General features: G+C 42.5%; 14 protein-coding genes and 1 long non-coding RNA gene across 20 annotated transcripts; 4 read left to right on the top strand and 11 right to left on the bottom strand.

Annotated features, from left to right (window-relative positions):
• Positions 1–247: 247 nt before the first annotated feature.
• LOC145707864 (uncharacterized) lies at positions 248–1,520 on the bottom strand. Of its 2 annotated transcripts, XM_081785446.1 has the most exons (4): positions 1,058–1,520; positions 935–1,007; positions 709–864; positions 248–663 (listed from the first exon to the last, which is right to left on the bottom strand). In XM_081785446.1, exons 2-4 carry the CDS (start codon positions 950–952, stop codon positions 505–507), a joined length of 333 nt encoding a protein of 110 aa, XP_081641572.1. In that variant the 5' UTR covers positions 953–1,007; positions 1,058–1,520; the 3' UTR covers positions 248–504. The 2 variants fall into 2 exon arrangements, with proteins under 2 accessions (XP_081641572.1, XP_081641573.1); XM_081785447.1 differs by having other exon boundaries at positions 253–663; positions 935–1,520.
• Positions 1,521–1,551: 31 nt separating this feature from the next.
• LOC145707559 (N-lysine methyltransferase setd6-like) lies at positions 1,552–2,833 on the bottom strand. The gene is made up of 4 exons (XM_081785108.1): positions 2,517–2,833; positions 2,241–2,472; positions 1,947–2,200; positions 1,552–1,903 (listed from the first exon to the last, which is right to left on the bottom strand). The coding sequence occupies exons 1-4, from the start codon at positions 2,830–2,832 to the stop codon at positions 1,788–1,790; spliced, it is 918 nt and encodes a 305-aa protein (XP_081641234.1). The 5' UTR covers position 2,833; the 3' UTR covers positions 1,552–1,787.
• A 355-nt stretch (positions 2,834–3,188) lies between these two features.
• LOC145707558 (SPRY domain-containing SOCS box protein 1-like) lies at positions 3,189–5,753 on the bottom strand. Its single transcript, XM_081785107.1, has 8 exons — positions 5,615–5,753; positions 5,456–5,544; positions 4,947–5,112; positions 4,747–4,903; positions 4,474–4,703; positions 4,327–4,429; positions 4,058–4,267; positions 3,189–4,013 (listed from the first exon to the last, which is right to left on the bottom strand). Exons 1-8 carry the CDS (start codon positions 5,656–5,658, stop codon positions 3,750–3,752), a joined length of 1,263 nt encoding a protein of 420 aa, XP_081641233.1. The 5' UTR covers positions 5,659–5,753; the 3' UTR covers positions 3,189–3,749.
• A 46-nt stretch (positions 5,754–5,799) lies between these two features.
• Positions 5,800–9,759, bottom strand: LOC145709734 (noelin-2-like). The gene is made up of 10 exons (XM_081787433.1): positions 8,961–9,759; positions 8,475–8,916; positions 8,280–8,429; positions 8,179–8,232; positions 7,883–8,078; positions 7,340–7,540; positions 7,063–7,211; positions 6,505–6,670; positions 6,292–6,459; positions 5,800–6,201 (listed from the first exon to the last, which is right to left on the bottom strand). The coding sequence occupies exons 2-10, from the start codon at positions 8,643–8,645 to the stop codon at positions 6,050–6,052; spliced, it is 1,407 nt and encodes a 468-aa protein (XP_081643559.1). The 5' UTR covers positions 8,646–8,916; positions 8,961–9,759; the 3' UTR covers positions 5,800–6,049.
• Positions 8,705–9,153, bottom strand: LOC145708880 (p53 and DNA damage-regulated protein 1-like). The gene is made up of 2 exons (XM_081786578.1): positions 8,961–9,153; positions 8,705–8,916 (listed from the first exon to the last, which is right to left on the bottom strand). The coding sequence occupies exons 1-2, from the start codon at positions 9,151–9,153 to the stop codon at positions 8,705–8,707; spliced, it is 405 nt and encodes a 134-aa protein (XP_081642704.1).
• On the top strand, positions 9,433–10,019 carry LOC145709738 (uncharacterized). Of its 2 annotated transcripts, XR_014134934.1 has the most exons (4): positions 9,450–9,487; positions 9,536–9,598; positions 9,668–9,763; positions 9,841–10,019. It is a non-coding gene; the product is annotated as an uncharacterized LOC145709738 (long non-coding RNA). The 2 variants fall into 2 exon arrangements; XR_014134933.1 differs by having other exon boundaries at positions 9,433–9,598.
• Positions 9,887–12,693, bottom strand: LOC145709735 (uncharacterized). Its single transcript, XM_081787434.1, has 8 exons — positions 12,471–12,693; positions 12,189–12,427; positions 12,081–12,145; positions 11,942–12,038; positions 11,698–11,896; positions 11,505–11,653; positions 11,150–11,458; positions 9,887–11,103 (listed from the first exon to the last, which is right to left on the bottom strand). Exons 1-8 carry the CDS (start codon positions 12,649–12,651, stop codon positions 11,044–11,046), a joined length of 1,299 nt encoding a protein of 432 aa, XP_081643560.1. The 5' UTR covers positions 12,652–12,693; the 3' UTR covers positions 9,887–11,043.
• On the bottom strand, positions 12,688–13,664 carry LOC145709736 (uncharacterized). Its single transcript, XM_081787435.1, has 4 exons — positions 13,571–13,664; positions 13,373–13,525; positions 13,184–13,331; positions 12,688–13,141 (listed from the first exon to the last, which is right to left on the bottom strand). The coding sequence occupies exons 1-4, from the start codon at positions 13,640–13,642 to the stop codon at positions 12,846–12,848; spliced, it is 669 nt and encodes a 222-aa protein (XP_081643561.1). The 5' UTR covers positions 13,643–13,664; the 3' UTR covers positions 12,688–12,845.
• A 251-nt stretch (positions 13,665–13,915) lies between these two features.
• On the bottom strand, positions 13,916–14,643 carry LOC145709737 (uncharacterized). The gene is made up of 3 exons (XM_081787437.1): positions 14,590–14,643; positions 14,262–14,453; positions 13,916–14,188 (listed from the first exon to the last, which is right to left on the bottom strand). The coding sequence occupies exons 1-3, from the start codon at positions 14,638–14,640 to the stop codon at positions 14,033–14,035; spliced, it is 399 nt and encodes a 132-aa protein (XP_081643563.1). The 5' UTR covers positions 14,641–14,643; the 3' UTR covers positions 13,916–14,032.
• Positions 14,644–14,675: 32 nt separating this feature from the next.
• Positions 14,676–15,460, bottom strand: LOC145709731 (myeloid-derived growth factor-like). Its single transcript, XM_081787431.1, has 3 exons — positions 15,308–15,460; positions 15,076–15,262; positions 14,676–14,895 (listed from the first exon to the last, which is right to left on the bottom strand). The coding sequence occupies exons 1-3, from the start codon at positions 15,419–15,421 to the stop codon at positions 14,753–14,755; spliced, it is 444 nt and encodes a 147-aa protein (XP_081643557.1). The 5' UTR covers positions 15,422–15,460; the 3' UTR covers positions 14,676–14,752.
• A 7-nt stretch (positions 15,461–15,467) lies between these two features.
• LOC145709727 (adenylate kinase 8-like) lies at positions 15,468–17,535 on the bottom strand. Its single transcript, XM_081787423.1, has 7 exons — positions 16,889–17,535; positions 16,621–16,801; positions 16,441–16,552; positions 16,261–16,395; positions 15,865–15,984; positions 15,710–15,824; positions 15,468–15,662 (listed from the first exon to the last, which is right to left on the bottom strand). Exons 1-7 carry the CDS (start codon positions 17,495–17,497, stop codon positions 15,579–15,581), a joined length of 1,356 nt encoding a protein of 451 aa, XP_081643549.1. The 5' UTR covers positions 17,498–17,535; the 3' UTR covers positions 15,468–15,578.
• On the top strand, positions 16,250–24,192 carry LOC145709732 (E3 ubiquitin-protein ligase RBX1-like). The gene is made up of 4 exons (XM_081787432.1): positions 16,250–16,260; positions 23,692–23,815; positions 23,860–23,984; positions 24,025–24,192. The coding sequence occupies exons 2-4, from the start codon at positions 23,695–23,697 to the stop codon at positions 24,073–24,075; spliced, it is 297 nt and encodes a 98-aa protein (XP_081643558.1). The 5' UTR covers positions 16,250–16,260; positions 23,692–23,694; the 3' UTR covers positions 24,076–24,192.
• LOC145709730 (uncharacterized) lies at positions 17,579–20,269 on the bottom strand. Of its 4 annotated transcripts, none has more exons than XM_081787430.1 (8): positions 20,123–20,269; positions 19,705–19,862; positions 19,320–19,391; positions 19,030–19,230; positions 18,649–18,743; positions 18,258–18,597; positions 17,895–17,999; positions 17,579–17,849 (listed from the first exon to the last, which is right to left on the bottom strand). In XM_081787430.1, the coding sequence occupies exons 2-8, from the start codon at positions 19,813–19,815 to the stop codon at positions 17,736–17,738; spliced, it is 1,038 nt and encodes a 345-aa protein (XP_081643556.1). In that variant the 5' UTR covers positions 19,816–19,862; positions 20,123–20,269; the 3' UTR covers positions 17,579–17,735. The 4 variants fall into 4 exon arrangements, with proteins under 4 accessions (XP_081643556.1, XP_081643553.1, XP_081643555.1 ...); XM_081787427.1 differs by having other exon boundaries at positions 17,582–17,849; positions 19,269–19,391; XM_081787429.1 differs by having other exon boundaries at positions 17,582–17,849; positions 18,258–18,573; positions 19,269–19,391.
• Positions 19,768–22,233, top strand: LOC145709729 (uncharacterized). Its single transcript, XM_081787426.1, has 7 exons — positions 19,768–20,383; positions 20,532–20,563; positions 20,655–20,710; positions 20,753–20,858; positions 20,905–21,079; positions 21,132–21,646; positions 21,690–22,233. The coding sequence occupies exons 1-7, from the start codon at positions 20,354–20,356 to the stop codon at positions 21,871–21,873; spliced, it is 1,098 nt and encodes a 365-aa protein (XP_081643552.1). The 5' UTR covers positions 19,768–20,353; the 3' UTR covers positions 21,874–22,233.
• Positions 22,258–23,666, top strand: LOC145709728 (uncharacterized). The gene is made up of 5 exons (XM_081787425.1): positions 22,258–22,932; positions 22,975–23,073; positions 23,116–23,285; positions 23,333–23,447; positions 23,489–23,666. Exons 1-5 carry the CDS (start codon positions 22,263–22,265, stop codon positions 23,662–23,664), a joined length of 1,230 nt encoding a protein of 409 aa, XP_081643551.1. The 5' UTR covers positions 22,258–22,262; the 3' UTR covers positions 23,665–23,666.
• Positions 24,193–24,200: the final 8 nt, after the last annotated feature.

The raw sequence follows: 24,200 nt of genomic DNA, 5'->3' as shown, positions 1-24,200 counted from the left end.
TGCGAAAAATAAAATTGTTAAAATTTTGATGTGTGGAAAAACCCTGAGTTTTGGCCTGAGTCAGGCACCTGACCCTGACCTGAGTTCCTGAGTCTGAGCAGGCCTGACTGAGTACCCTGAGTACCTGACTGAGTGAGAAACCCTGACCTGAGTTCCTGAGTAAATATCAAGAAAAAATTTTTAACCCTGACCCTGACCCTGACCCTGTACTCAGGTTGCCGAGCCCAGGTTTGCGCTTTGAAAGTCACGCGGAATGTGTGACTTCTACCGGCGCGTCAAATAAATAGAGCTTAATTATTCTCTTTCTCTAAAATCAGATCCCTATTTCATAATTAGCAAATAAACAGGGTCAATATCGAGAGCAGATCATCTTTAGCAAGAAGTAATATTTAACCGTGGTAAGAGTGTCAAGCCGCTGCTCTTTCAATTTCTCTCTCTTTTTATCTTTTTCTCTCTAGAGCGAGTTCAACAGGGTGTACACTTGAGAGTTGTTTGTCACATGTTCTATTCTTGGAATTGTGTTTCGGGCAGACAAATAATACTCGGCTGTCCAGAAAATTCAAAAGAAGCGAAACATTCATTAAACAATTCTTCATTAGCGAGCGCGCCATTCCGCACGAAATATATAAGATCACCGTCTTTATACTTTTTCGTAGGGTCTAACTAAAATACTATTCGCCCAAAAAGGCAACAAATTGGGAATCTTACCGAGTTCCAAGGGGATTTATTTCCTTCACTTTCATTATCTGTTGATCTGAAAGACACGTGACTGTATCCGTACTGTGAGTCGTGTTTTGTCCCGTTAATGTCTTCACATAGCGCGATTTTCTCGGGAGGCAGCAATCTTTTCGAGATCGCATTAAACTAATCAATCGTAATTTTAAATTCTTATTCTGGTTCAGATGGTAAAACTATTTTTCCGTGCGCAACTCACCTCGCCACAATGAAACATGCAATTCTTAACAGGAAGCTCGACCCACTCCCCTCTTTTGCCATCGACAGTGATACTTCGGAATAAAAGCGTTTTTCGTCCATTATTGTAAAGAATATTGCTCACAAATTTGCGATTATTGACAGCTATTATTCGTTTAAAACTCGAGTAGCCAATACCAAACACGACGGCGTAAGTTGCAAAGTTTATGCCACTGTCTGCCAACGCCTGCCATACTTGCTCGATGTTGTCTGATTTGTAAGAGTGCTCTTTGGAAGGGATCTCAAATTGGCGCCTCTCAGCCAGGGTTTAAAAAAAAACAAATCGCCCTCGTCCTAGGTACTGGTCTAGTAGCTCGTAGTAGATGGAGCTCCACTCGTAGTCAGGCCGCTCCATCCATGTGATAAAAAATGGCAAGAAAGTACACACGGCTTTGATGCGTCTCAGCTTTGAATAGAAGTCCTCTCTCACTAATTCATTATTCGCCTGCAGCAGTAGCACACTTCCGTCTGCAATTTGGTACCGCTCAAAGATATCATTTCGTCGCCTCAATGTCGAGTGAAACCCACGCCCAACTCTCAAGAATGACATTCTGAAAGGAAACCCATCGTTAGCACGAATCAACTCTCAATAATCTTATCCAAGTGATCAAGTACAGAAATGGAGCTTTTGAGCGCAATCTTAATGAATGTTTCCAGATCAGAGAGTGAGTTCGAATCTCGTTTCATTAATTCCGAGTTCTGAAGCTTCGTTCGTTGATGCTGATTTATTGTTTTGAATATCTGCTTTTCAAAGTCATCCAAATCCTCTAGCTTATTGGATCCTAGCTCGATTTCAAGCTCCGTAACTTCTCCATTCACAGCCTTCTTTTTGACTCTTTTACCATCTTGTTGAATGCTGGCTTTTCCATAACGATAATCGCCAAAAGCACTCGAAATGATTCTACCAACTCTTCGTCTTTTGATACACGAACTGAATAAAAAATAATGAAGAAAGAGTAAAGACATGCTTTTACCTTCATCCATAAACCCGTGGTTCTGTAATAGCTTGATCTTTGCTTTTATTGCTGGAATTTTTGATTCGTACTCGTAAATGCCGCTTTCGATCGATTCTGGCGATAAGTAAGCATCATCCGCGTCATTTGCCTCTTCGGCAAAGCCATACATGTGAAGCAGCCTACTGTTCGACATATTTCCAAAAGTGTTGAAAATCTCTTCTCCTGATTTAATTTTTTTCGTTGCATTTATTGTGTGGTCACCAGTGTCGTCACTAAAAAGCTCACGAATTTGAAGAAAAAGGTTCGACTAACTCTATCTCGATTCTCGCATTATTATCTGCTGTATGGTTGAGCAGATCGCCAACAGGCATCATCATTCGGAATTTGTGTTCTTCTGTCTCTTCTTTCTCGCAAAACAAATCTTCCTCTTGTTCTTTTACTTCTTCAAAAGAATAGCTCATCACAACTAGAGAGTACTGTTTGAATTCTTCTTTTAGTACGTCAATGCTCTTGTTTCCAAATCGTTCTGGAAGCTTTTCCACAACTGAAATTCTAAGAGTAGAACTTTGCGACTCCACGAAAACCAACCTTTTTTAGCCAATAACCAGTCATTTTCAAGCCGTTCGTTATCATCGTCAATTTGCTCCTTTAGGCCGAGCAAGTCCAATGCATTCTCATTTCTTTTGCCCCAGTAATGAGGAAGAGTTTCTGACTTCTTCGGCAACCAATTTAAATAACCCTTGAAGTCGGAGTTTGCAGCGCATTGTTCCGCCATAATCGAGAGAGTAAGGGACACCCAGTTATGCTTTTCTACGTCGAGAAAGCGTTTGAACGCGTCCGCAAGAAGATCCGACTTACATAGGACTGAGTTTTTTCCAATTCTGTGAACTGAGGTCGGCAACATATTTTACACTAACTGAAGATTTTAAACACTCGTGCTCATTAAAGACCTCGACTAACAAGCTCTTCTTCATCCTCGATATCCTCTTTGGCCAAAAGGCCGTGGCCTGCGATACACTGACTCGAGAACTCGACTTTATTTGAAATGCTTATATCGCGCGCACGACACCAACTCTCGAACTCGACAAGTCTTGCGTCTCTCGAGCTAACCTTTGCTTTCTTTCGTCAGGATGCCCACTGATCTTTGCTTTTTCTAGGTAAGTAAGTGCACTCCCTATCCTTTGCATCCTATCCTTGCATGGAACTGGGTATTCAGAGTCAGAGTCACTCATTCTAAAGAAGCCTACGTAAAAAAAGAACTGCGATTGAATATTTATTTATAAAAATACTATTGTAACGAGTCTCCTGCAACCAATAAGACAAGAATTTACAATTCTCGATGATGTTTATTTCCCCAAGGGTCTCGAAAATCTTCGATGCCTTGGTTTATCCCATTTTTTGATTTCTTTTTCCGAATTCATAGTTATGTAAAATCGAGAGAGTTAAACCAAGAATTAAATACGCCCCAAATTGAATTTAGGGACTACGAGGAAGACAAATACAAAGAAATTTATACAATAGGAATCTTAGCTTATGGAATTAAGTTGGTCATTGAATGTTGATCGAGCGGAGGTTTATAGTAAGGTCGTAGGAATATAATTCTTTCGGAAGGTAAAACACAGTTAGTTACAATTTTCTAAGGGATGACCACAAGCTGAAGAGATCGGGAAAGTAAAATTAATGAGAAAAAAGAAAAATAAGAAAATGGGCAAAATACTTGCCATAAAGACGACAAATAGAGTACAGAAGGCGAGGAATGAACTCAACAAGGTAAAAATCATGCCACCCGGTAGATGATTTTCTAGGGGAACTGACACGTAGCTATTGGCTGAACTGTCCGGCATTGTGGTCAATTCGACTGAAGCCCGTTTCGCTGTAAGGTGACAAGCGATAAAGCACCGGAGAGGAGGGAGCGTCCTCCTCGAGCCGTGGCCGTTTGGCACACTGCTTCGGCGGGCGGTTTTTACTTTGCTTGAGGCCATCGTTTTGCAGGTAACGGTGGAGGCTGCGCGGAACTACAAGTTTGGAGACGACTGAATTCTCAGTGGATGGTAGTGAAAGACGGACACTTCGTCGAGCGAGCTCCTATAATATAGTTTAAACATTTCTGTTTCGAAAGGAAAAGCTACCTTGAGAGTAAGTGGAGCGCGGGAATAATTTATATACTTGAGAGTCACTTCGCAGTGTCCCCAAACGCACGAGACGGTCGGGAAGATCTCCCTTCCGGAAAGTCCTTCGAAGGCCCAGCCGAGCCACTGACCATCAGCAATGAATCCTAATTTACCAGCATCCATATCCAGAGCCATGTAGAACGAATCGGGTACGGTGTAAGTCAATTCCTGAAGACGGATATATTACTCAATAATTGAGTCTCAATGCTAATTAAAAAAAAACTTACGGATTCGTCTATCTTTGGGTATGAATGGTAGTTGTTGTTGACGTTGGGACTTGAAATGAGGCCAACGGGGGTGCGCTGCTGGTCATTGTGCAGCAGTATATTTCTGAATGAAACTGTAGAAGGAACAAACAGTTGGAAAAATATTACCGTCCTAGATCCCAGCCCCAGGATTCGTCGTTTCCGCCAACCAGGGCTTGATAACCAGCAGCGCGGAGTGGGGCAGATTTTGTAGCGACGCCAACACAAGCGTGCGTTCCTCGCTGAGTTGCCAGCCAAGTAACCTCCCAGAGGTGAACGCCGCAGGTATAACCGACTGCGCCTCTTATTGAGTCTGTCGACTGACTTACTGGACGGCGATGAAGGGTCAGCCCGTCGTCCTAGTCGAACATTAAAAAATCGTTTGTAGAAAGAACAACTTACCGTTATGTAAATATTTATAGATTTGTCGTCTTTGCTCCAGGAATTGGCACGCTGGACTTCGATGCTGACAGGATGCTGGTCTTGTATGTGTTGGATTCGGTAAGGGATTGTCTGAGTGACATGAGATTTCATCTTCCTTTTCAGTGACGATTTTTCCCTACCCAACAGTATTAATAACCAGAAGACTTTAGCGCACTTACCTTTTTACTTGTTCAATATATACGGGTTTGATTTGGCCTGAGCGCAACCGCATGCCAGTACTCTGTGCTGCAATTAATGCTCTATCCTCTTGTTCTTGTTGTTGATCTCCCCATCTGAGGATCCGGCGACAATCGCGACGTCGACGTCGATTACCATGACTGACGTCTAAAAAAGTATTTTTTAAATCTCTTTAGTTATCTTAGAGTGAGGGATAAATACGAGACCTCCGACTGGGCTCTGTCGGTCGATGTGTCTAAGCGGCGGCTTTCGACAAAAGCGCACCATTTTATTTTTCTTGTTTTTTTATGAATCGAGGATTTGGCTGTCGATATAAAAAAAAATGCGATTAGAAATGAGGGTTTATCATGTCATCGTGTGAGTGAATTCTTATCAGCTCCCAGCGCGGTTCTTATTGTTAGACCTTCACAACAATTCGCAGACATAGTTGAGAAGCGCAAACTGGGCGCAACTCCATTGTTGATAGAAAGCTGGCAGAGCCTTGACTTACCTCTAATAGTATCTTCAGACTGTACAGTAGTATCTTCGAGCCGATTTCGGGATGTGCCGAGGGTGTTTACATGCTTGGAAACCAAACGCTTTTTTGGGATTTTAATCTGACACTAAAACTATCAAAGGTCAAGTTGGAGATTAGTTCAAAATCCGTTCCGATGATCTCCTGACGCCCCGATGGCTTTTCATCTTCGAGGGCATCGAGACCTGTCCCGCTGTCAGGACAAAATTTCTATCTCCGCTGCAGACTCCCTCCTCCAGAATAGCTACTATTGATATAAATATCTTCCCGATAACATTCTAGAAATCACAGTTACATAATTTAAGAAGAAACAGAGACACTTATAATTACGGATGAAACCAAGCCTCGATCAAATTGAAAACGCCGTGGGAGACTGTATCAATGCGAACAAGAGCCTGTTTATCACCAATTTATTGACAATATAGTGTGATATAAAAATCGTTTTTCTGCCAATTAAAAAATGGCTGATTGGCATAAGGCGAGCTGGTATTGATGGATAGGTAACAGTGGATTTTGAAACAGAAATGCGAAGTACAGAAAACAGAAACCGGCAGTAAATGTGAAGTAAAGTTATAGTGCGTCCGATGACTCCATGGTCAAGTTGTAAATTAGCTGGTGCCCCTTATCCCAAGCATAAATTCGCTTGTCCCGAGGGTTGTAATCGACCATGGTGTTCCATTCAAACTTGTTCGTGAACGGAATGTCAACGTATTTGTACGTGTCTTAAAAGTAAAAAATCAATACCTCTGAGCTTATTTTTCAACTTGGCATGCGAAAGTGAAAAGTAGATCTCTCTCTTTCTGAGGTCATACCTGTGTGGGTATTGTAGATGTAATTCAGGGAGGTATATTTTTCATCGTATTTCTTCAAGACATAGAGCACGCCACAGGCCATGAATGCATTGCCAGACCACTGTTTACGCCAGTTAGTTCTGTGCGTTGTCTCGATCTCGAGCGTGTCCATATTCAGCTTCGAAATAACTGAAAACGCGTTACAGCTTAACAGTAGAGCGCGATCAGACAGACCTATGTCTAGCGAGTTTTGTAGCGTCGCATATATAAGCCATAAGCCGCACTCGTCGTAACTCAAGTCGAAATCAGTGCTGCCTGCCCACTGATACGGCGCCATGTTTCCAAAGGCGGCGTCACGCACTTCCACTTCGTTAACGATCTTTTTCTCTGTCGTTGAGTACTGAAGGTATGCTTACTTGCATTGTTTATATTGTTAGGGTCTCATCAAATGTCCTCCAATAGATGAATGGACACAAGGCCCCAAAATGGACTAAAATGTCATATCTCGTTTATTGGTCGTGCTTTGTCTTTGTGTGAAGGAATGTGTTGTTATGGAAGTTAAATCTGTTCTAATGTGTTTCAGTGTAAAGATGGGGAGCAGTTAAAATGGGTTAGCTACCTCACGGTGCGCATCGGGGTGCATAGCACCATGATGCAATCAAAGCGATGTAGTGTCAGGATAAGATTGATGGGCACTAGATACGACACTACAGTATAAAATAATAATACTCGCTATTGAGCATGCATTATTATGGTAGATGCTATTGTTAAACTATGATATCAAAATATTACCTGGACAATATTGGACGTGTTGAAGCGATTGAAGTAGATACAGTCATTTATAACCAAATGCCCCGTCCCACCCCAGTTATAAGGCATTGTGAACACTTTAGGTTTTGCCGTCGGCTGCCGAAACTCGTGGATATTCTCGAACTGGATAACTTTTGCCGGGGTAAACTCTCGTTTTTTTCGTAAAAATAGAAGCTTATAGGTAACTAAATAAAAACCCGCATAATGCTTAGGCGTTGTGATTGTATACTTTCAATATTTGAACAGAGAGGCCCCTCGCCTTTCGCGTTCTTGTAAAAATGTTCCATGATATAAACACGTTCTGAATTGATCTGCGAATCTGTTCCCCAGAAGCCAAACATTCTACCTGACTTCTTCACAAGCTCAGGATCTTCTACGTGACTGATAAGACCGCAACCGATTCCCATATCCGGAACATACATAGCTTGACTTTCCTCCATCACAACAAAAGTTTCGTCGTCTATATATTTACCGTTAAAGGTTTTTACTAAAACCACATTATTAAATTCATAATAGAGTCTAAATAGATCATTAATAGACTATTAATAATAGTCTATTCTATGTAGCTATGATGTTACCATCGTTAATTTCGTAAACAAAGAAAAGTTCATCAATGAGTTGCGAGTGATATGCAAAATATTGACAAAAAATGAGGTCAATAAAAGTCCTATACAAAGATATTATCAACCGTTAACACTATCATTGATAAACTTATTTAAGCAGCTCTATTTGTCGTTGATTGGGGCAAACAAGTTCTCCCGTAGAGTTCGGTCGCGCAAATATCCCAGTTCAATACGCTTACCAAGAATGGAATAGGGCGTGTGGCGCAGCTTGACGGCAGCTTCGCCCAAGATTGCATGTTTGAGTCGTTCGGAAGTGAGCTCCATGACGATCGCACGAGGTCCTTCGTGGTCACGCCCGCCAACTCTGTTCGCACGCTCGATGTCCGAAGCTTCGATTTCAAAGCCCAAGTATTCCAGAAGCTCGGAAACCTTTTCATTTAGTTTGAAAATGCCTGGACTGCCGAAAGTTTAACAAATAAAAAACGCACTTGAAAGCATTTAATATTTTTAATAACATATCCAAACTATCCTTTTCCGCCGTATTTTCATTTCCCTGGCCTTCCTCTGGAATTCCCTTGAGACGCAAGAACTAGAGTATCCAATAAGCAAAGAGTTGAAGGAGGGGAACCGGTTTACCTTGGCGCGCTGGCCTTGCTTGATCTGGCGGAGGGAGTGCGAGTGGTGCCTCGCTTCGGAGCGAAGCTCCTTGTTCAAATCCTGCAAGCGATGAGCCGTTTCATGTTCAAAGGTCAGATCTCGCTCGAGAACCCGCAGCGAAGATTTCGCCTGAATACTGTATTCTTATCAAGCTCGTAAGAGTGCCTTTATTACCCTTATGAGATATTCTATCGATTTTGATTGTCTCTCCGACCATATCAAGGTGCATACAGAAAAGAGAAGAGGCCACAGAACGAGGGCCGAAAATTGAAATAAACTAATAGTAGACATTCGACAGCATACTAAAACAGAATCTTTCTTAGAGTTGCCCAAATATTCATTCATCTGTTATTAATTGGCAGTCAAAAGAATGTACATTAGAAATATATTTCTTCTCAAGACGGTCACTTTTTGAGAAAATCGCGGACATCCGACGCTGATATTGCTTGGAGATGACTGAATGCAGCTACTTTGTCAGATCCCTGTGCCTTTTCTAGACGATCGGCAGCTTTTTTCAGCGCCTCGCGTGTCTCATTTATGCTGGTTTCGATGATCTTCATATCAGACTTTAGCATATCTTCCGCGTCACCCGCCTCATACTGTATAAATGGCGCACCTTTGCCAGAATTAGCTTGAATGTCCTTATAAAAGACGCCTTACCGAAGTTCAGCCAGACGGTTTGATCGTTGGTCTTCTGCAGGGCGCGCCAAGCTAATCTAGCTTGATCTTTTTGCTTATTGAGCGCGAGCACTTGATTTTTGAGGCTTAGAACTTCTTCCGCGATCATTTCTACATTTTTGACTTGTTCTTTCACTTGCCAGAGGTTTTCTACCGAAGCGAGTTTCGAGTTCATTTTCCCTGTTCTGAAGAAACAACTACTATCAGTCAATAACAGTAGATAAACTCAAAAGAAGGGATATATGAAACTGTGATATGTTTCATTCAACGGCATAAGTTAGTAAAATTGAAAAAAATAATTTTCAAAACTTAATCGATCTTCTAAGAAAAACTCGAGGGAAAATGAAAAAGGGTTGAGATTTCAAAGTTGAGTGAACGTGCGGCGTGGGCGAGTACTCATTTCTGCCCAAGGGAAGAAACGACGGTCGACGCGCGCGACCAGAAACCACTAAAATGATAAAAATCATCAAATTTCGACAAATAAGCAAATCTAATCCTCCGAAACCAAAGTGAGAAAAAAACCTCAATAAGGATGCATATTGGAGAGATTATTTCAGCGATCAACCTTGTCATTTCCTTCTGCTTTCTGGTTTTTGGGGCGATGGTGCTTACGTGTTTAGGAGGGATAGAAATTAAAATACTGGTAGTTAGCGAGTATTAGCGTTGATCTGAGAGATATCCTCTAAAAGACGAGCTCGAGCGCGGACAAAACTTGAATATGTGGTGCAAGGATACCGATGAAACGACTGGGGTTGTTTTAATCTTAGCCGGAATGGGCTGTTTAGGTAGCATAACATTTTCTTCGAGGCCACTATCTCCTGCCGCAAGATATACTAAAACCCCTCAACAAAAACCTTTTTAGCCATCTATGTCTACATTTCTGGAGCCGAAGAGATGATCACACAATATATCAACAAAGGACCAGCGTCCAAACTTTATAAGGTCTAATGTACAGATGAAAAAATATCCATGCACTGACAGCACAAAATTATTCATTCTTGCAAACTTGGCTTGTTGAACAATAAAAGATATTTTTTTCTATTTTACTTTTGTATGTATTGAACAGAGGAACGACGATGATGAGTTATCATGCAGAAAAGGAATTAGAAAGTACAATAGTATTAATTTTTTTAGTTTGAGAAACACTCGTTAGTTGGAAAAGCTTGTCAGTGGCAGAGATTATTTTTTGTACTTTGTGGTTGAGCAAAGTAGATTTTACACTTTCAGCAATGGTTTGATTTTAGGTCATCAGAAAACTTAAGGGAGTAAAATGGATAAAAGAAAAGAAAACAAAGATGATTGGGGAGTAAATGTTTTTTCATTGTTTCGGGATAATCAGAACTTGACGGTAGTTACAGTTGTTTGAACACCGCGTCTCTTCAACAGAGATACTCCTCGAAAAGGTGATCATGCAAAGACGCTAAGCATGAACTTTGGCAAAAGAAAAGTGAATTGAAATTGCCCACGAAACGGGCGAACGAATGAGACTTCTTGCTTGAGAAAAGATAAGACTCAAAATAAAGAGAAACTGATCGTTCCCAGAAAGCAGCAATTTAGCTTCAAGGGAAATCGATGACGTGAAGTTTAATTTAGCTTCGTCGGCGGAATAACTTTTATTTGAATAGTAGTTGGATAGAAGAAGTACCTCTGTTTGAGGATAGCCTGGTGCGTTGGATGAGGGAATGCTGCGAATTGGTTGAAAAAGCATTAACTAATCACGTTGGCCTGTTATGAAATTTGAATTGACGGTTAGGTTGCTCCGTGTCAGTAAGTTAATGAAGGTATTGTGCGAAAAGTTCAAACAATTGGAGTAAAAGGCTTTGAGCATAAGTTACATTACATGTAGAATCAAATTGAAAATAAGGATGAATGTGAAAGGAATTTCTTATGCACATTTGAGATTGAGAAGAACATTGTACTGTTTTCTATAACGTATGTTAGCTACAGTGTTCTTGAGAACTGAGATATTTCAGAGCATGAAGCCTAGCTCGTCCCGTGCGAAAGTGAGAATGCTTCTTAGACAGAGGTAGTCAGCTAGTCGATGGCAGATGCGATTTAGGAGGCCTTACTCCCGGTGAAATCTAGTGTAGAATTGACTCTCTTCGTGGACCTCCATCTCGTTTGCCTGGGAAATTTTAGAGTTTTCGAAAATGCGAACTGAAGCAAGTTACCTTGTATTGATTTAGTTCCTTTCGAATAGAAGCTTTCTCCGCAGCAGTCAGTCTCGTCCAGGGCTTGTCAGCGCGCCGGTCAACGTACTGAATCTCGTAGACATCAACGTATTCCTCAAATTTGATAACATTCTTTTTCATCAGAGTTTGAACCGATGGCCGTTGAGACAGACGCCTCGAAAGTTCCCTCTTGATTTTCTCCTTTTCTTCGCGCTGCTCTTGATTCGATTTGACTTTGAGAATACCGCGTTCTTTGATTTCGCTCGCTGATGGTCGTTGCGACAGTCGTCGAGAGAGTTGAAGTTTAATCTTAAAGAGGGTTCAGTTAGTTCAGCGATGGGATGATTCCACGAACGTTATTTTTCTGTTCTTTGTTATCGTCGCTTTGCGCTTTTTCCAATAAACTCTTGATTTCTTTCTGACGAGCAATGGTGTCGCGGCGCGCAAGTTGCTGGTGAATCGAGCTCTGCTCTTTGTAATCAATCGGCTCGTCGTCCTCGGAATCTAAATGGATTTTTCAGCTCTTTATATCTATTTGCGGTGGTTACCAGATATGCAAGCTTTTTGGTTGATCTTTTCTTGTACTCTTAGGACTGCCTCCATAACCGATCTGTCAGGCATACTGTCGCCATGATTGCCAAATGGCGAAAGAATTGGTTGTCCGGAATGGCCACTGTTGCCTAGATTGCTCGTACTCTTCTTTGTATTGTACAAAGCACGGATTTCGTTGCCTTTCGCGAAGGCAGTCTTGTGAATGATGATGGTAATCAATAGTAAATTAAATCTTATTACCTTTGAGGTAGATACTTTTGCTTGATCTCCGCCATGGCTACGAGGACTGACTGGGTTTCGATGCATTGAATTCGTTGAGTCTTGATCTTGGCTGTCGCTAGAACATGTCGCTAGAAGAAGTCAGAAATGATGGTCTTACTTTTTGCTCTTCGGCTTTCTGCTGATTTCTCGGGTGCCTCTCTCTTCTGGTGTCCAGTTTTGTGACTGAAGGAGGTTAAAGATTCAAAGAAATTCGGATAGGGACTACTTGATTTCGCTCTTTTAATTTTCGTGCCAGTTCATCTTGAAGGCCAGATGACTGCGGATGCTGGCTTAATTGGTGAGGGTTTTGCAAAGATCCGACTCTTTCTTCATGTTTCTGATCGCTTGGGCCTCGCTGGGGCAGATTCTGGTGAGGCATGTCCGTCAGCGTAGTGGAATCGAAATCGATTCCATCATCGTAATCACCTTGATCGTCTTCGTCTGGCTTCGAGGGAGTCGACGGGGCTGAAGCTTCATTATTCGCAAGAAATATAATCATACTCTTTACCGGAATCTCGCCTTTGCTTAGGCTTGCGCGAAAACCATGACCTCATTTTGGAAAACATGCCTCGTTTGTCTTTCGCTTTGAGGCCTACAGTATCAATCTCGTTATCAGACATTGAACGTAGTGGCCCCTTGGAGTTCCTCTGCTTCCCCCGACCGCGGATTGACCAGCGAGAGCGGCTCATTCATGGGTCTAGGTTGAGTATCCTCGTATGATACAGTCTAAAATACAAATATTAAACTCGAATTCGTAACTCGATTTTGAGCTTTTTTCTGTGGCAGTTTTTCAGTGGCAGGGTGTGAAGTGAGGGGTTAAAGCTGTGTCACAGCTGTGAACTATCATTAAAAAAATTTACAGATTAATGTGGACGTATTCTGTCTACTCTTCATCACTCGAAATTACAATGACTTCTTGATTCGGCCGGCGTCGTTTGGGGAGAGCTGCCCAGAAATCGGCAGCCACGGGCTCATCGACTTCTGCCATCGGCTCGTGGCGCTCAATCACTTGATCTAGCGGGACATCGTCATCATCCTCGCTGAATTCTTCGGCTTTATTTTCGTCATCTTGGCCTTCGACAGCGTGCTCTTCTTGATTACCCGCATCGACTGGTCGATCTGTCTCCTGCTTCTCGACACGCTCTCCCGCGTCGGCTTGCTTCTCCTCTTCAGCGGGATCTAAAAAAGACCGTAGAATCGGACACAGAACATGTTATTTACTATATTCATCCAACGTCCATTCTTCTCCTGGACCATGTCTGCGTTCGTAATACGCCCAACGTGTTAACCAGTGACGTTTTGCCTCCGCGCCTTCTTCGCTTCCTTTCTTAGGCCACGGCCAGACAGCCCGCTGCTTCTCAACCTTGGCCTAAAATGATATTCATATCAAGAATGAAACTCAAAGAGTACCATCTTCTCCTTGGTAATTGATCCTTGAAGAGTCCAAGGCTCCTTGGCTATCCAGGAACCATCGGACCATAGGGTCCAAACCCTCCAGTTGCTGACTTCCCAGGAGCCGTCATTTCGTTTTCGCCACTCGGGCATGCGAGAGTTGTCGATCTTCTAAAAAAATATTTTCTTTTCGAAATCCCTAAATCATGATCTTACCTCGAGTTTCGGCTCATCGTTCTTCTTAACTCTCTCTCTCTTTTTTCGCGCCATCTTTCCTTTCGCTTCCATACTTTTTCTAAAAAAAATAAAAAAAGGTTAACGAATATTCGATAAACACAAGTAGTTTTCAATGTTTTCATTCTTGTTTGGGAGAAAGCGGCAAGTGCAAAGAAAAGAAATGTCTAGAAATGCTGTCTTTGAAAGACTAGAGAAAAAAGGCTTCGGAATCCATTTCTAGACTTTGTTCACTTTCTTTCTACCTTATTTCTGGTTTTTTGGTAACACTGTACTAGCTTAGGAAGAAAGCCACCAATAAACAATGAAAACATTGAATCCCATAAATTGCTAATTTAAAATAAAAATTAATTGCAGCGGAAAAAAGTAATCATATGAGCATGAAATGAACTAGAATAAGAAAATGAAAAATTGCACAGAATCGGGTTCGGAACTTAGATAAGCTTAAAGTTCGCCTTCTCTTTTGATTGCAAGCAGTTCCACTTCAAAAACCAAGGCCGCGTTTGGTGGGATTTTGGCGCCAGCACCAGAGGATCCGTACGCCAGATCTGACGGAATCTTGAGCCGTCGCTGCTCCCCAACGCACATCCCAACAAGACCCTGAATAATGCATTCAATTGACGCGTCGCCACTTTGCAATTCGCGCAGATCGACATTAATAAAGAAAACGCACCTGATCCCATCCTTTGATCACCATTCCTTGGCCGAGTGTGAATTCGAATGCTTGGTTTCTGTCGTGGCTAGAATCGAACTTTTCGCCCGTTTCCAACAACGTTCCAGTGTAGTGCATCGACAATCGATCGCCCTTTCGGGACTTTTGGGTGCACTCATCTGCGGAAACGCGCTTTTTCACGCCGATTTGCAACTAAAAAACCCTCTCTAAATCAATCAAAAAAGTTGAAACGCAAGGAATGAAATGTTCAACAGTGCCTGTGATTGCACTTGATTTTTTTTAGATTTAAAGTCGAACTAGCTCTTTGTTGAATATTAATTTTGCAAACCTTGTCGAGACCAAGGGCGGAGGCGAGCAATGCGAAACTGAGCAACTTCATTCTGAAAGAGTCGTCGAGTTAGAATCCAATTTGAAATTATTGCACCTTAGAATTGTGTCAGAAATAGATTTAAACTACATAAGAAGAAGAAAAACAAGTCGCGTCTTGCTTATTACAAATCAGTCTTTTTGGCTCTTCCGATAACGGAAATTTTGGCAACCTCGTGGCCGAAATCATCAGTGCTTTCTACAATAGATTTTCCGCGTTGTTTAGTCTCGGGCGTGAGCAGACGTCTTTCTTCGTTGCCGTACACAACTAGCAATATCAATTTTACTGTCTGTTCTTAGGGTTGGCCGAGGAACTCTGGCAAAGTTCAGAAAAACAAAAACACCACCACGTATTGTTAAAAATTGATTCTTGCACGAGGCGTGTTCACGAAGCTGTTTGGGAGTGGATGTTTTTCCGAAATTGACGAATTTGTATTTTTGAAATTACCGAAATGCTCGATGGATGCGCCTTCGATCTTGAGCGTGAACGTTTCTGTGTACAAATAAGTCATTTGGTTATCCCTGGAAACCGTGCAGGAATAGCCCGTGCCATCTGCATTTCGACCGACAACCATGTTCCACGCCTCGTTGGTACCTCCCTGGGTGATGTATGTGTAGGTACATTTAAACTCGCCCTAAAAACTCGCTACAGAAAATTTACGAGGAGAACGAGTTTCTACCATTGACTTGGAAAAAGAGTGCTCCTCGCCTCCTGGATAGACAATAAACTCCTCTTCTTCGTGGACATCATTTGCCGACGCGAGGAATGGGAGCAAACATGCAATCAATCTCATTTCTCAATCTCTAAAAAGCCTCTCTTACGTTTGGAGCAAATCACAAAATAAAATGACGCAAAATGTCTTTGTTTATGTTAGGTATAAAAATATATTGAATAAGAAAATAAAATTGCATTTTTGAATATGAAAGTTCGTGGAGGCTCATTCAACGCGGTCAGTCGGCGTAACCGTCGAAACTTTTTGAAGGTAGAGGCTTGGCAAGTTTGGATTCCACCAATTGGTACACGACGTTCTGATCCTAAAGGAGCAAATCCTTTAGCTGGGGAAGAGGCGGTGAGCAATTACCTGGTCGGCATTGATCATTTGGGGATCGGTGTCGTTGAGTACGTCGAGGATGTCGGGCAGCTGGTTATTGAAGTCGTTTACTCTCTTTTTGACACTTGCCGAGTCATCCATTTCTCTTGATTCATTTTTAAGACGGGATTTTTTTTGGGCATTACCTCTTGACAAGTCGGTTTCGAATATTCTCAGCCGTTGCTGGATTGTACAAGGCATGATACTCTCTGCCTGTCAAAGAGTCGACCATTCTGTTCGCCAGTCGCTCGATTATTGAGTTTTCGCTAAAACACTCTTCAAATTTTGTTTGTCGACTAATAGTCGACGACCATCATATTATTAATAAAACGCTTGTAGTAAGCAACATCGTTTCTTGCATGCTCGAGAATCTATCAATTTCTAAGCAGTAGACTGCATGGGAAATATTTTTGACTTTCATAATTGGTTATTGAATCAATCAAAAATCAAGCCCGATAAACAAGTTATTTTGACGAGGCTCTAGGATAGCATCGGTGGCATGTGAAACAATATTGTTGTCTCGCTCGATTCGATTGTCTAACCTGATTTGGAAAACAACAGTTCTGTTTGGGAGAATATTTGTAGACGCCATCGCCTCCCCAAGGTCGTAAATGCACTCCACGGGATACGAAAAAATAACCCATCCGTTTAACACTGCGTCCTCTCTCTCAAGTCGACTAAAGAATTTGATAAAACCGCTGCTGTAAGCAAACAAGTCCTACTCTTTCAGAATATACTCCAATGCTCGTTTCGTTACAATACCATCGTTTCTCAATATTTCTTGGCCGATCCTGGTCTTGTTCAATTTTTCCTGCTCAATCAGAAGTTTCAAGTCTAAATGTTCGCATCAAATATTTGATGATTCATGACTTCTCAACAGGTGTATAATATTTTATCCTTACCGATTGGTACCATGCCCCAGATCTTGTGAAGGCGTTCTGCAACCAGTCTCTTTCCGGAACCAGTGGGGCCAAGGAGAAGTGCCTTCGTAACCACGCGAGCCTTCGACATTGGCCTTTGGGAGACGATTTCTGAGGCAATTTTCTTGACGTCAGTGAGTGGCTGATCGCAGTTGATCTTGTGCTTTTGATACGGTTAGAAGTTTTTTGTATGTTCTAGTGCATAAATGTTCTTCTATTTTGACTGCTAATGCGAATTACTTAACCGCGCCAGAATGTGATTGTAGGTCTGTAAAACTCTGTCTTTCTTGACTTGGTGGCAGGAATATTCTTCGGCGAAGGGCTTTTCGGGAAGTTTGATGAGCTTGTTGGCGATAACTTCATCGGACGGCCAGTTGAAGACAGGATGATAAACTGTGCCGGTGACAGGGTCAGTCCACTTGTCCTTTTGTCGAGAGCGCAATAAGTCTTCGGGCCCATGAAGATAGATCACGTAATCGAGAATGCATCCAGCCTCTTGAAGAGCGATGACGTCCTCGGACGATTCCGCAACGCCGTCCAAAATGTATCCATAACGATAACGCGGATCGTTGTTCTGAAGCTGCTGCAACTTTGAGACGATCGGGACGCCGGTGATATGGGCGAGCTGCTGTGCAATGCAGGTTTTACCAGCGCCTGGCGGCCCCAACACGGCAACTGTGACCTTCCTTCTATTGTCGCCCTCCAAGTAACTGATCAAGTAGCTCAGTGGATCTTTAGGTCGATTTAGAAGGAGCGATTCCATCATGTTGCCGACCATTTCGAATATCTCGTGCTCTTCCGCGTAGTTCTGATACCTGATCGGCATCTTCAAAGGCCGCTTCGTGGCATCGACGGACATATTCTTAAGAAAACAACCTCATAGATTTATCCATAAAGGAATTCGTAAAATACAGTCAAAATGCACGATTGAAAGTCCCACGCACTGAAAAACCGTCAAGACTGAACCAAGGCGAATCAAAGAAACACTGATGAGAATTTTCTTTCGTAGTTTATCCGTAAATAAAGATTAAGAAGATATTCTAGAATACAGTTTTATGGCAGGCAATTTTCGTTTAGTTTCGTTTTCGGCGTCGTTTCTATTTCTTCCGATAGCTTGCCGGTGACATGCTTTCAAGTGCGTGTATTCCGTCCTTCCCAACATCCGGTTTCTTTGAGTTGTCAGCGAAAGACGTTGTGTCGTGCCATCTCTCCTAAAAACGAAACGATTACAACAGGGAGATAAAGATGCGTTTTACCGCTTTTGCGTAAATGCCTTCTATCCAGTTTTGTTTTCTGTGAATTTCAGCTTTCAAGTCTTTTATTTCTTCCATCAAAACATCTTGCTGGCAAACGCGCGTTTGCTGGTTAGAAAAACTGTTAATTGTAGTGCTCCCAAACTGGGCTGGGCAAGCTGTAAACCTGAGTCGGGGTCTTGAAAGAGCTTTTATCAAAAGCCGCGTTTCGCCTTTTCTGAAAACGAAGCCGCAAAGTGGCCTCGCCATTATTACAAGTTCAATCGTTTCCATTTTCTAGGGATTGAATTCGGAAGCGGCTTTCAATAAAAGCTTTTTCTGGACCGTAAGACGGGTCAGCTCCCAAATTTATTAAAAAATATTTACCTTTGCAATTCTCTGATTAAAGAATAATTCGACGACCTGGGCTTTCTGAATGAATTTGTTGACCGAGTGCTCGACACCCACGTGAATCTCGTCTTTGTCGCAGCATCCAATCATTTCTTCCTTGGCGATGAGCCGCGCGAAGATATCTTCGGAGCTCTCGAGTAGCTCATCGAAAATGTTCCTGGGGCGGTTGGGTGGCGGGGATGGCTCCTGCGGAGGTGGCTGTGGAATTGGCGCCTGGTTTTGGACATTTTGGACGCTCGTCGGCACCTGCTGCTGGTTCACCATTTGGTTCTGATTCTGAGCCGCCATATTACTTTGCTCAAAGTTACCACTCATTCTGAGTTACAATCGTCATTTCACATGGCAAAAGTAACGAACTGGCAAATACCTGTGCGGCTGGCTCATCGCTTGCGACACTTGCGGCTGGTTGCTATTCATTTGCTGAATTTGAGGCTGCTGCCCTTGCATATGAGCTTGTTGATTCTTAACGGGGATGAAGATTGGTCGAATATCGAGCTGTACTCACCCAGCTATGCTAATCACCAAGTAAGATGAATTTCTATTAGATAGACATACAGAATCTGGACTCGGCAACCGGTGTAGAAAACCTGAGTCAGAGTCTGAAAAATCTTTCAGACCATGACTCAGGTTTTTTACTTCGGTTGCTGAGCCCAGTACAGAATACGTTTACCATACAAAAATTACGAATTTAGAAAGATATTTAACATTTAAGAAACGGCAAGGAAGAAAACGGGACATTCATTGTTACCTGATTAGCTTGATTCTGCATCGCCGGGTTCATCATGTTCTGAGGATTGCCCATACCTTGCGACGGGTCGTGGTACTGGTTCGGATTGTAGCCCATCGAGTTGTTGGGCTGGCCAGGAAAGCCCTGCTGATTGTGAGCCGGAAAACCGGTATTCGGATAACCGGTCGAGGGGAAGCCCGTTCTGATGTTCGGAAAATGTGCCTAAAATATTCATCGAGTCAAGGGTCTAGATTACGAACTGGACGCTGGTTGAAGTTCATTTGAGGATTCCTAGCCCCAGCAGCTCGGACCTGAGGGTTCATTTGGTGATTGAACCCTTGGTTGAAGTTTGGGTTCATCTGCGGGTTCATCTGTGAGTTTCCTTAGCAAGGTTCGCCACAACTCGGCTCAACCATGATTTTGACAAGACACGCGAATTCTAAGTTTAAATTTTCTTGTCATCCACAGCGACAAAATGCTTTTCATCCCTAATTCTATTTCAGAATAGCGTGTTTGATAAAAATCGTGGTGCAGCCCAGCGAATTCGTCTTCTACCCGCTCTTTGTGAATCAAATGAGCTGTATCCCTTTTCTCTTTTTGATTTTCTAGAACATATTTGAGATTTCCGTGGGAAAAATGGGTTGATTCACGAAAAGCTTGCGTAATTATAACAAATAGCTTGTTGTGAACCTTTTCATACGCATTCATCATTCCCTGATTCATCCCCATTTGATTAGGCATCATACCGCCCTGGGGATAGCCTTGTTGATTTGGGTAGTTCGGAAAACGATTTTGATTTTGACTCATGATTAATTACCACGAATCCGAGTAATTTCTAGTTCCGCAAAAAATAACTTGCTCTTGGTTTGCTCAATATTTTATTTTTTCGCTTATCAATTCCTTAATAACAATTGTGACTCCAACTGCGACTGTAATAATCAACTTCTACTTCGAATGTTTCGTATTCATCAGTTCAATCATTCAGTAAGAATCTTTATTGCTAACGATTAAATAACATCATTCTGATAAATGTTTATAATATTCTCTAATAATATACCAACTTAATTTTTCGAGAGTTAATTTACTCAAATTCGGAAAATATCTGAGACCAAGCCTGAGCGGATTTTTCCCGATTGAGCTTTTTTTCCTCTTGGCGGTGGAGAAGAAGAAGCAACGCTCGAAGGAGCTTTTTTTGGCGAATCAGCGCGCGCCTTATTTTCGCCAGACAAGAAACCTGCTTCTGAGAACACTGAAAGCTCCTTCGAAGCTGATCGTCGGAGGAAAGAAAACGAACTCTCAAATCACATTAAAAACGATGTAATTTCGAAGCGACGGGAATTTCGGCATGGAACAGCGAGAACGACTTATTCCAAGGAAAAGATTGAATAGTTTTTTTAGAAAATCACCGTTTTCAAATCTATTTCTTGATTTTGAGAAGACTGAGAAAAGGCCAACTTTTACGAGAACTCACAGATTTGAGTTTTTAACTTATCTCGATTTCATTTTCAATCTGGACACAAAGGTTCAATCGCGCGCAGCCAGCATCACAGTGCAGGTAAAGTACAGTGTATTTCTCTCGAATCAGCAAAAAAACGAGTTGCCACCTTCTTTCTTTCCAAAGAAGAGAAATTCACAAGAATGTTCAGAGCAATCATCTGTTTCTCTCTTGTCATGGCGATAACAATTAGCTTGGTTGTGATAGGTAAGCTCGGTTTGATCAAATCGTCGGTATTTTGTGAACTAGGCCTGGTGCTCACTGGACAGGCAAGCTCCGCCAGTGAAATGTGGAAGCATCACACGCGAGTGTGCGATTCCGACAAGATACTCAATATCGCTCACAGAGGATCAAGGTAATTATTCGATTCTATTCTTCCCAAACCCATCAAATGCTCTCAGCGGGATGCGTCCAGCTCACTCACTCGCTGGCTATGAGCTCGCAGCCGACCAAGGGGCCGACTTTATCGAGTGCGACGTCGCAGTTACCAAAGATCTCAAATTAGTCTGCCTCCACGATGCATTTTTATCTACGGTCACGAACGTCGCAAAGAAACCAGAGTTTGAAGACAGAAAGGTAAAACTATCACACGATTACTGACCGTTTGGGATTAATTAATTGCTTATAGCGAACTCTGAAGTACAATGGTGAAGAGCGAGAAGATTGGTGGGTCAACGACTTTACTTTCGACGAGTTGAGCTCTCTGCGTCTGATTCAAGAATTCGCCGACCGGGACCAGTCCTTCAATGGCGATTATACGATTCCTCTGCTTTCCGAATACATCGAAATCGCTCAACAGAAAAACGTCGACATCTATCCAGAACTGAAAACACCTTCTTTCTTCAACGAACAACTAAACGTCGATTTCGAGCAGAATCTGAGCATTCAGCTGCGCAAGGTCGAGGGATTTGATTCCCGCCGCGTACTTGTTCAGTCATTCGACTCCACTAGTCTCCTGAAGTTCCATGAATACGCGCCAGAATATCGTCTCATTCAGCTTGCAAAGGTGATGCCTACGGATGAGCAGCTTGAAACGCTCGCTCAAGCGGGCGCTTACGGCCTTGGCCTCGCCAAAGATCTCATCATTCAACAAAAAGACAACCGACGACTGGGCTACAGTGAGATCGTTTCAAAAGCACACAGGTAGGATTGAGTAGTAAAACAGTAATTCTTAAAGCGTTTTTAGTTTGGACCTGAAAGTTCACTCTTGGGTGAGCCGAAACGAAGGCAAGTATCTCTTGTGGGAATACGGACTCGACCCGTACAAAGAATACGAAGATTTGATTGCTGCCGGCGTCGACGGAATCTTCACCGACTTTCCCGCCTCTCTAGCTAATTACCTAACCTTGCGCCGTCAAAAATCATGCTAAGTTTCAATCATTTCCTTCTTCTGTTATTATTAGGGTCTCCGGACAAAAATTATCTTTCGATCCTCAAGGGGTTTTTGGCATTTTTATGGGCTCTATCGATAGCTTAGAAGATATAATTTTGGAAGTTGGTCAAAAAATGGATTGAAAATTAGTACTTTTGCACATTTTGGCATTTTTGACCAACTTCCGAAATTATACACCTACATTTTTATTTCATATTCTTGCTTGTAATCATCTAAGCTATCCATAGAGCCCATAAAAATGTCAAAAACTCCTTGAGGATCAAAAGTTTGCATTTTTTCTACCGGAAACCCTAGTTATTATTTATTGTTCCAATTGCATTCTAGCCATTCAGTCAGCTCCCAGCTCAATTATCATTCATTCAGACAATGCTCCGGACGGGAACGAGTGTTATCGTTCAAATAACGCGTTCCAAATCGTATCATGGAATCTACCACTCGCGCGTTTGCTGGGCGACGAATGAATCTGTAGGGCGGCATCCAAACTTCCAAATGTTTCCTGACCCCCGAGTGCCATCAGCTGCTCTTGTCGACAAAACAAGCTGGCGTCGATTCGGTGGACGCAAGTCAAAGCTCTGGCGCAACGCTCGCCGAAGAAAATATCTCTTCGACGACGAGTACAAAAAGCAGCGCTACGAAGACCTCTGCGAGTTCAGCATCAGTCTGGTTCGACACGAAGAGCTTATGCCCTCCAACTACGTGCGATTCCACATTCCTCGACAAATGACCAAGTACGAGCTTTGGGACTACTTGAATAAGCTCTACGACGTCAAGATGGCTGAAATCGAGCTCGAGGCCGTTCTGCCCGAGCCATATCAACACATGAACATCGATGATCCAGAAAACGAAAAGTATCAAAATTACAGCGACAAGTTCTTCCTCCATGATGGAAACTCGCCAAACTACTTCTCAAATCAGCGAAACGAAGGGTATGGCTGGAGAGATCACCTGCACACTACTCCAACTACTCTACGAGAATCGTCTGGCTACTGTATCGCCCACTGCTATCTTCCTGCTGGCGAGCAGTTCCAATTCCCTGGTAAAACTCAATCCATTTAGCCTTGCTCAAATTGATTTCAAGAACTCTTTGATAGCGGAAACTACGATTACTACAATGATCTAATGAGTATGACGAAGGTTCAGGAAAAATTCAGAGCGCGAATGAAAATTGACGAAAAAGGTAAAAATCAAGCATGAAGACTCGCTTTTCATTTTATTGAAGGAAACGGAGAGCATCTTCTTTCCCGGGCGTTTGCAGATGCGCCTTTGTCGTCTGGTTTCGAAGCTCCTGAACACGACGCCCAAATGGTCGACGAGTATCAGAATAGAAGCGCAGCGATTGAAAAAGCAGAGGAAGACATCGAGCATCATTGGAAAATTATAAATCAACTGGTAAAAATTCTCCGCGAGAGTTAAAAAAGACTAATTCTTTACCCTAGTCGCCAAATGAAGAAGCGGAAATCGCATTTAGAAAAAGACAAATTAACAATTTACACGAATGGATAAAGATATGGACTGAAAAAGCGGACGCGATAGGGGACGAATATGACCACGGTATTCATCCATGCCGCGCCAATCCTAATGAATAATTTCAGTTGTCCAAAGCTTCAAAAAATTTGAAGCAGTCGGCCAAGAATCATATCGAAACGACAACAGCTTCAAGAACATCTTTAAACTAAGTGGAAAGAGCAAAGACAAAACGGAAAACGTCACACTCTCTTCGCGCGATCTACAAGGCATTGTTTCTGATTATTACAACGCGAAGAGTTGAGAGCTGGATTGACGCTTTACTGATTTCAGAATGGAGGTTGACAACGCCACCGAAAAAAAGCGCTTCGAAGTAAAAAAGTGGAATGCCGTCGCTCTCTGGGCCTGGGACATCGTTGTTGATAACTGCGCTATCTGTCGCAATCACATCATGGGTTTGTCTGCTTACAAAGAGAATCCTATCGAGTGAGGAATTTAGATCTCTGCATCGAGTGCCAAGCTCAGCAGTCTTCTGCTACTTCCGAAGAATGTAATGTTGCCTGGGGCGTGTGCAATCATGCCTTCCACTTTCATTGTATTAGCCGATGGCTCAAAACCCGACAGGTTTGGTGCTACTATCTTCTTCTTTAAAACAAGAACTAAGGTCTGCCCCCTGTGCAATCGAGAATGGGAATTCCAAAAATTCGGCCGCTAATCATCCCCAACGCGCCAACCAAAAGCTTTTCACCTGTAGACTTTATGGATTAGGATCCGGATGAGTTTCTGCCCATTTTCAATGTAACGATTGATAAAATACACGTTTTCCATGTAATCTGCGTG

Source organism: Oikopleura dioica, chromosome XSR (genome assembly GCF_907165135.1).
Source record: "Oikopleura dioica chromosome XSR, OKI2018_I68_1.0, whole genome shotgun sequence".
NCBI classification, from domain to species: Eukaryota; Metazoa; Chordata; class Appendicularia; order Copelata; family Oikopleuridae; genus Oikopleura; species Oikopleura dioica.
Note: the sequence above shows the minus strand (reverse complement) of the source record. Positions and strands in the feature narration are given on the sequence as shown.

Excerpts from the sequence above, each read along its gene's own strand:
- LOC145707864 (XM_081785446.1), bottom strand. Across the intron at positions 664-708 it reads ATAAATCCCCTTGGAACTCG|TTAGACCCTACGAAAAAGTA; the intron begins GTAAGATTCCCA and ends ATAGTATTTTAG.
- LOC145707559 (XM_081785108.1), bottom strand. The coding sequence starts at position 2,832 with ATGTTGCCGACCTCAGTTCACAGAATTGGAAAAAACTCAGTCCTATGT. Across the intron at positions 2,473-2,516 it reads CTGGTTATTGGCTAAAAAAG|TTGTGGAAAAGCTTCCAGAA; the intron begins GTTGGTTTTCGT and ends TTAGAATTTCAG. Across the intron at positions 2,201-2,240 it reads AATGCGAGAATCGAGATAGA|TGACGACACTGGTGACCACA; the intron begins GTTAGTCGAACC and ends TGAGCTTTTTAG.
- LOC145707558 (XM_081785107.1), bottom strand. The coding sequence starts at position 5,658 with ATGCCCTCGAAGATGAAAAGCCATCGGGGCGTCAGGAGATCATC. Across the intron at positions 4,704-4,746 it reads CTATAAATATTTACATAACG|GACGACGGGCTGACCCTTCA; the intron begins GTAAGTTGTTCT and ends ATGTTCGACTAG. Across the intron at positions 4,014-4,057 it reads GCGCTCCACTTACTCTCAAG|GAGCTCGCTCGACGAAGTGT; the intron begins GTAGCTTTTCCT and ends ACTATATTATAG.
- LOC145709734 (XM_081787433.1), bottom strand. The coding sequence starts at position 8,645 with ATGAATGAATATTTGGGCAACTCTAAGAAAGATTCTGTTTTAGTATGC. Across the intron at positions 8,079-8,178 it reads AGGGAAATGAAAATACGGCG|GAAAAGGTTTCCGAGCTTCT; the intron begins GAAAAGGATAGT and ends TTCAAACTAAAT. Across the intron at positions 7,541-7,882 it reads CACGCCCTATTCCATTCTTG|ACGACGAAACTTTTGTTGTG; the intron begins GTAAGCGTATTG and ends GTAAATATATAG.
- LOC145708880 (XM_081786578.1), bottom strand. The coding sequence starts at position 9,153 with ATGAACTCGAAACTCGCTTCGGTAGAAAACCTCTGGCAAGTGAAAGAA. Across the intron at positions 8,917-8,960 it reads AACCGTCTGGCTGAACTTCG|GTGCGCCATTTATACAGTAT; the intron begins GTAAGGCGTCTT and ends ATTCTGGCAAAG.
- LOC145709735 (XM_081787434.1), bottom strand. The coding sequence starts at position 12,651 with ATGAGCCGCTCTCGCTGGTCAATCCGCGGTCGGGGGAAGCAGAGGAAC. Across the intron at positions 11,897-11,941 it reads CAAAAGTATCTACCTCAAAG|ACTGCCTTCGCGAAAGGCAA; the intron begins GTAATAAGATTT and ends ATCATTCACAAG. Across the intron at positions 11,654-11,697 it reads CCAAAAAGCTTGCATATCTG|ATTCCGAGGACGACGAGCCG; the intron begins GTAACCACCGCA and ends AAATCCATTTAG.
- LOC145709736 (XM_081787435.1), bottom strand. The coding sequence starts at position 13,642 with ATGGAAGCGAAAGGAAAGATGGCGCGAAAAAAGAGAGAGAGAGTTAAG. Across the intron at positions 13,332-13,372 it reads CAATTACCAAGGAGAAGATG|GCCAAGGTTGAGAAGCAGCG; the intron begins GTACTCTTTGAG and ends ATATCATTTTAG. Across the intron at positions 13,142-13,183 it reads ATGGACGTTGGATGAATATA|ATCCCGCTGAAGAGGAGAAG; the intron begins GTAAATAACATG and ends GGTCTTTTTTAG.
- LOC145709737 (XM_081787437.1), bottom strand. The coding sequence starts at position 14,640 with ATGAAGTTGCTCAGTTTCGCATTGCTCGCCTCCGCCCTTGGTCTCGAC. Across the intron at positions 14,454-14,589 it reads CCGCCCTTGGTCTCGACAAG|TTGCAAATCGGCGTGAAAAA; the intron begins GTTTGCAAAATT and ends AGGGTTTTTTAG. Across the intron at positions 14,189-14,261 it reads TGATCAAAGGATGGGATCAG|GGTCTTGTTGGGATGTGCGT; the intron begins GTGCGTTTTCTT and ends TGCATTATTCAG.
- LOC145709731 (XM_081787431.1), bottom strand. The coding sequence starts at position 15,421 with ATGAGATTGATTGCATGTTTGCTCCCATTCCTCGCGTCGGCAAATGAT. Across the intron at positions 15,263-15,307 it reads ACTCTTTTTCCAAGTCAATG|GGCGAGTTTAAATGTACCTA; the intron begins GTAGAAACTCGT and ends GCGAGTTTTTAG. Across the intron at positions 14,896-15,075 it reads CGCATCCATCGAGCATTTCG|TTGTGTACGGCAACGAAGAA; the intron begins GTAATTTCAAAA and ends TGATATTGCTAG.
- LOC145709727 (XM_081787423.1), bottom strand. The coding sequence starts at position 17,497 with ATGTCCGTCGATGCCACGAAGCGGCCTTTGAAGATGCCGATCAGGTAT. Across the intron at positions 15,985-16,260 it reads ACTGTTGTTTTCCAAATCAG|CGAAAACTCAATAATCGAGC; the intron begins GTTAGACAATCG and ends AGAGTGTTTTAG. Across the intron at positions 15,825-15,864 it reads CGAAACCGACTTGTCAAGAG|AGAAATGGATGACTCGGCAA; the intron begins GTAATGCCCAAA and ends AAATGAATCAAG.
- LOC145709730 (XM_081787427.1), bottom strand. The coding sequence starts at position 19,815 with ATGAGTCAAAATCAAAATCGTTTTCCGAACTACCCAAATCAACAAGGC. Across the intron at positions 19,231-19,268 it reads TGAACTTCAACCAGCGTCCA|GCACATTTTCCGAACATCAG; the intron begins GTTCGTAATCTA and ends TGAATATTTTAG. Across the intron at positions 18,000-18,257 it reads TTAATCAGAGAATTGCAAAG|CAAACGCGCGTTTGCCAGCA; the intron begins GTAAATATTTTT and ends TTTTCTAACCAG.
- LOC145709729 (XM_081787426.1), top strand. The coding sequence starts at position 20,354 with ATGGAACAGCGAGAACGACTTATTCCAAGG. Across the intron at positions 20,711-20,752 it reads AATTAGCTTGGTTGTGATAG|GCCTGGTGCTCACTGGACAG; the intron begins GTAAGCTCGGTT and ends TTTGTGAACTAG. Across the intron at positions 21,647-21,689 it reads ATCGTTTCAAAAGCACACAG|TTTGGACCTGAAAGTTCACT; the intron begins GTAGGATTGAGT and ends AAGCGTTTTTAG.
- LOC145709728 (XM_081787425.1), top strand. The coding sequence starts at position 22,263 with ATGCTCCGGACGGGAACGAGTGTTATCGTTCAAATAACGCGTTCCAAA. Across the intron at positions 22,933-22,974 it reads CGAGCAGTTCCAATTCCCTG|AACTCTTTGATAGCGGAAAC; the intron begins GTAAAACTCAAT and ends ATTGATTTCAAG. Across the intron at positions 23,448-23,488 it reads AGGGGACGAATATGACCACG|TTGTCCAAAGCTTCAAAAAA; the intron begins GTATTCATCCAT and ends GAATAATTTCAG.
- LOC145709732 (XM_081787432.1), top strand. The coding sequence starts at position 23,695 with ATGGAGGTTGACAACGCCACCGAAAAAAAGCGCTTCGAAGTAAAAAAG. Across the intron at positions 23,816-23,859 it reads CTGTCGCAATCACATCATGG|ATCTCTGCATCGAGTGCCAA; the intron begins GTTTGTCTGCTT and ends TGAGGAATTTAG. Across the intron at positions 23,985-24,024 it reads GATGGCTCAAAACCCGACAG|GTCTGCCCCCTGTGCAATCG; the intron begins GTTTGGTGCTAC and ends ACAAGAACTAAG.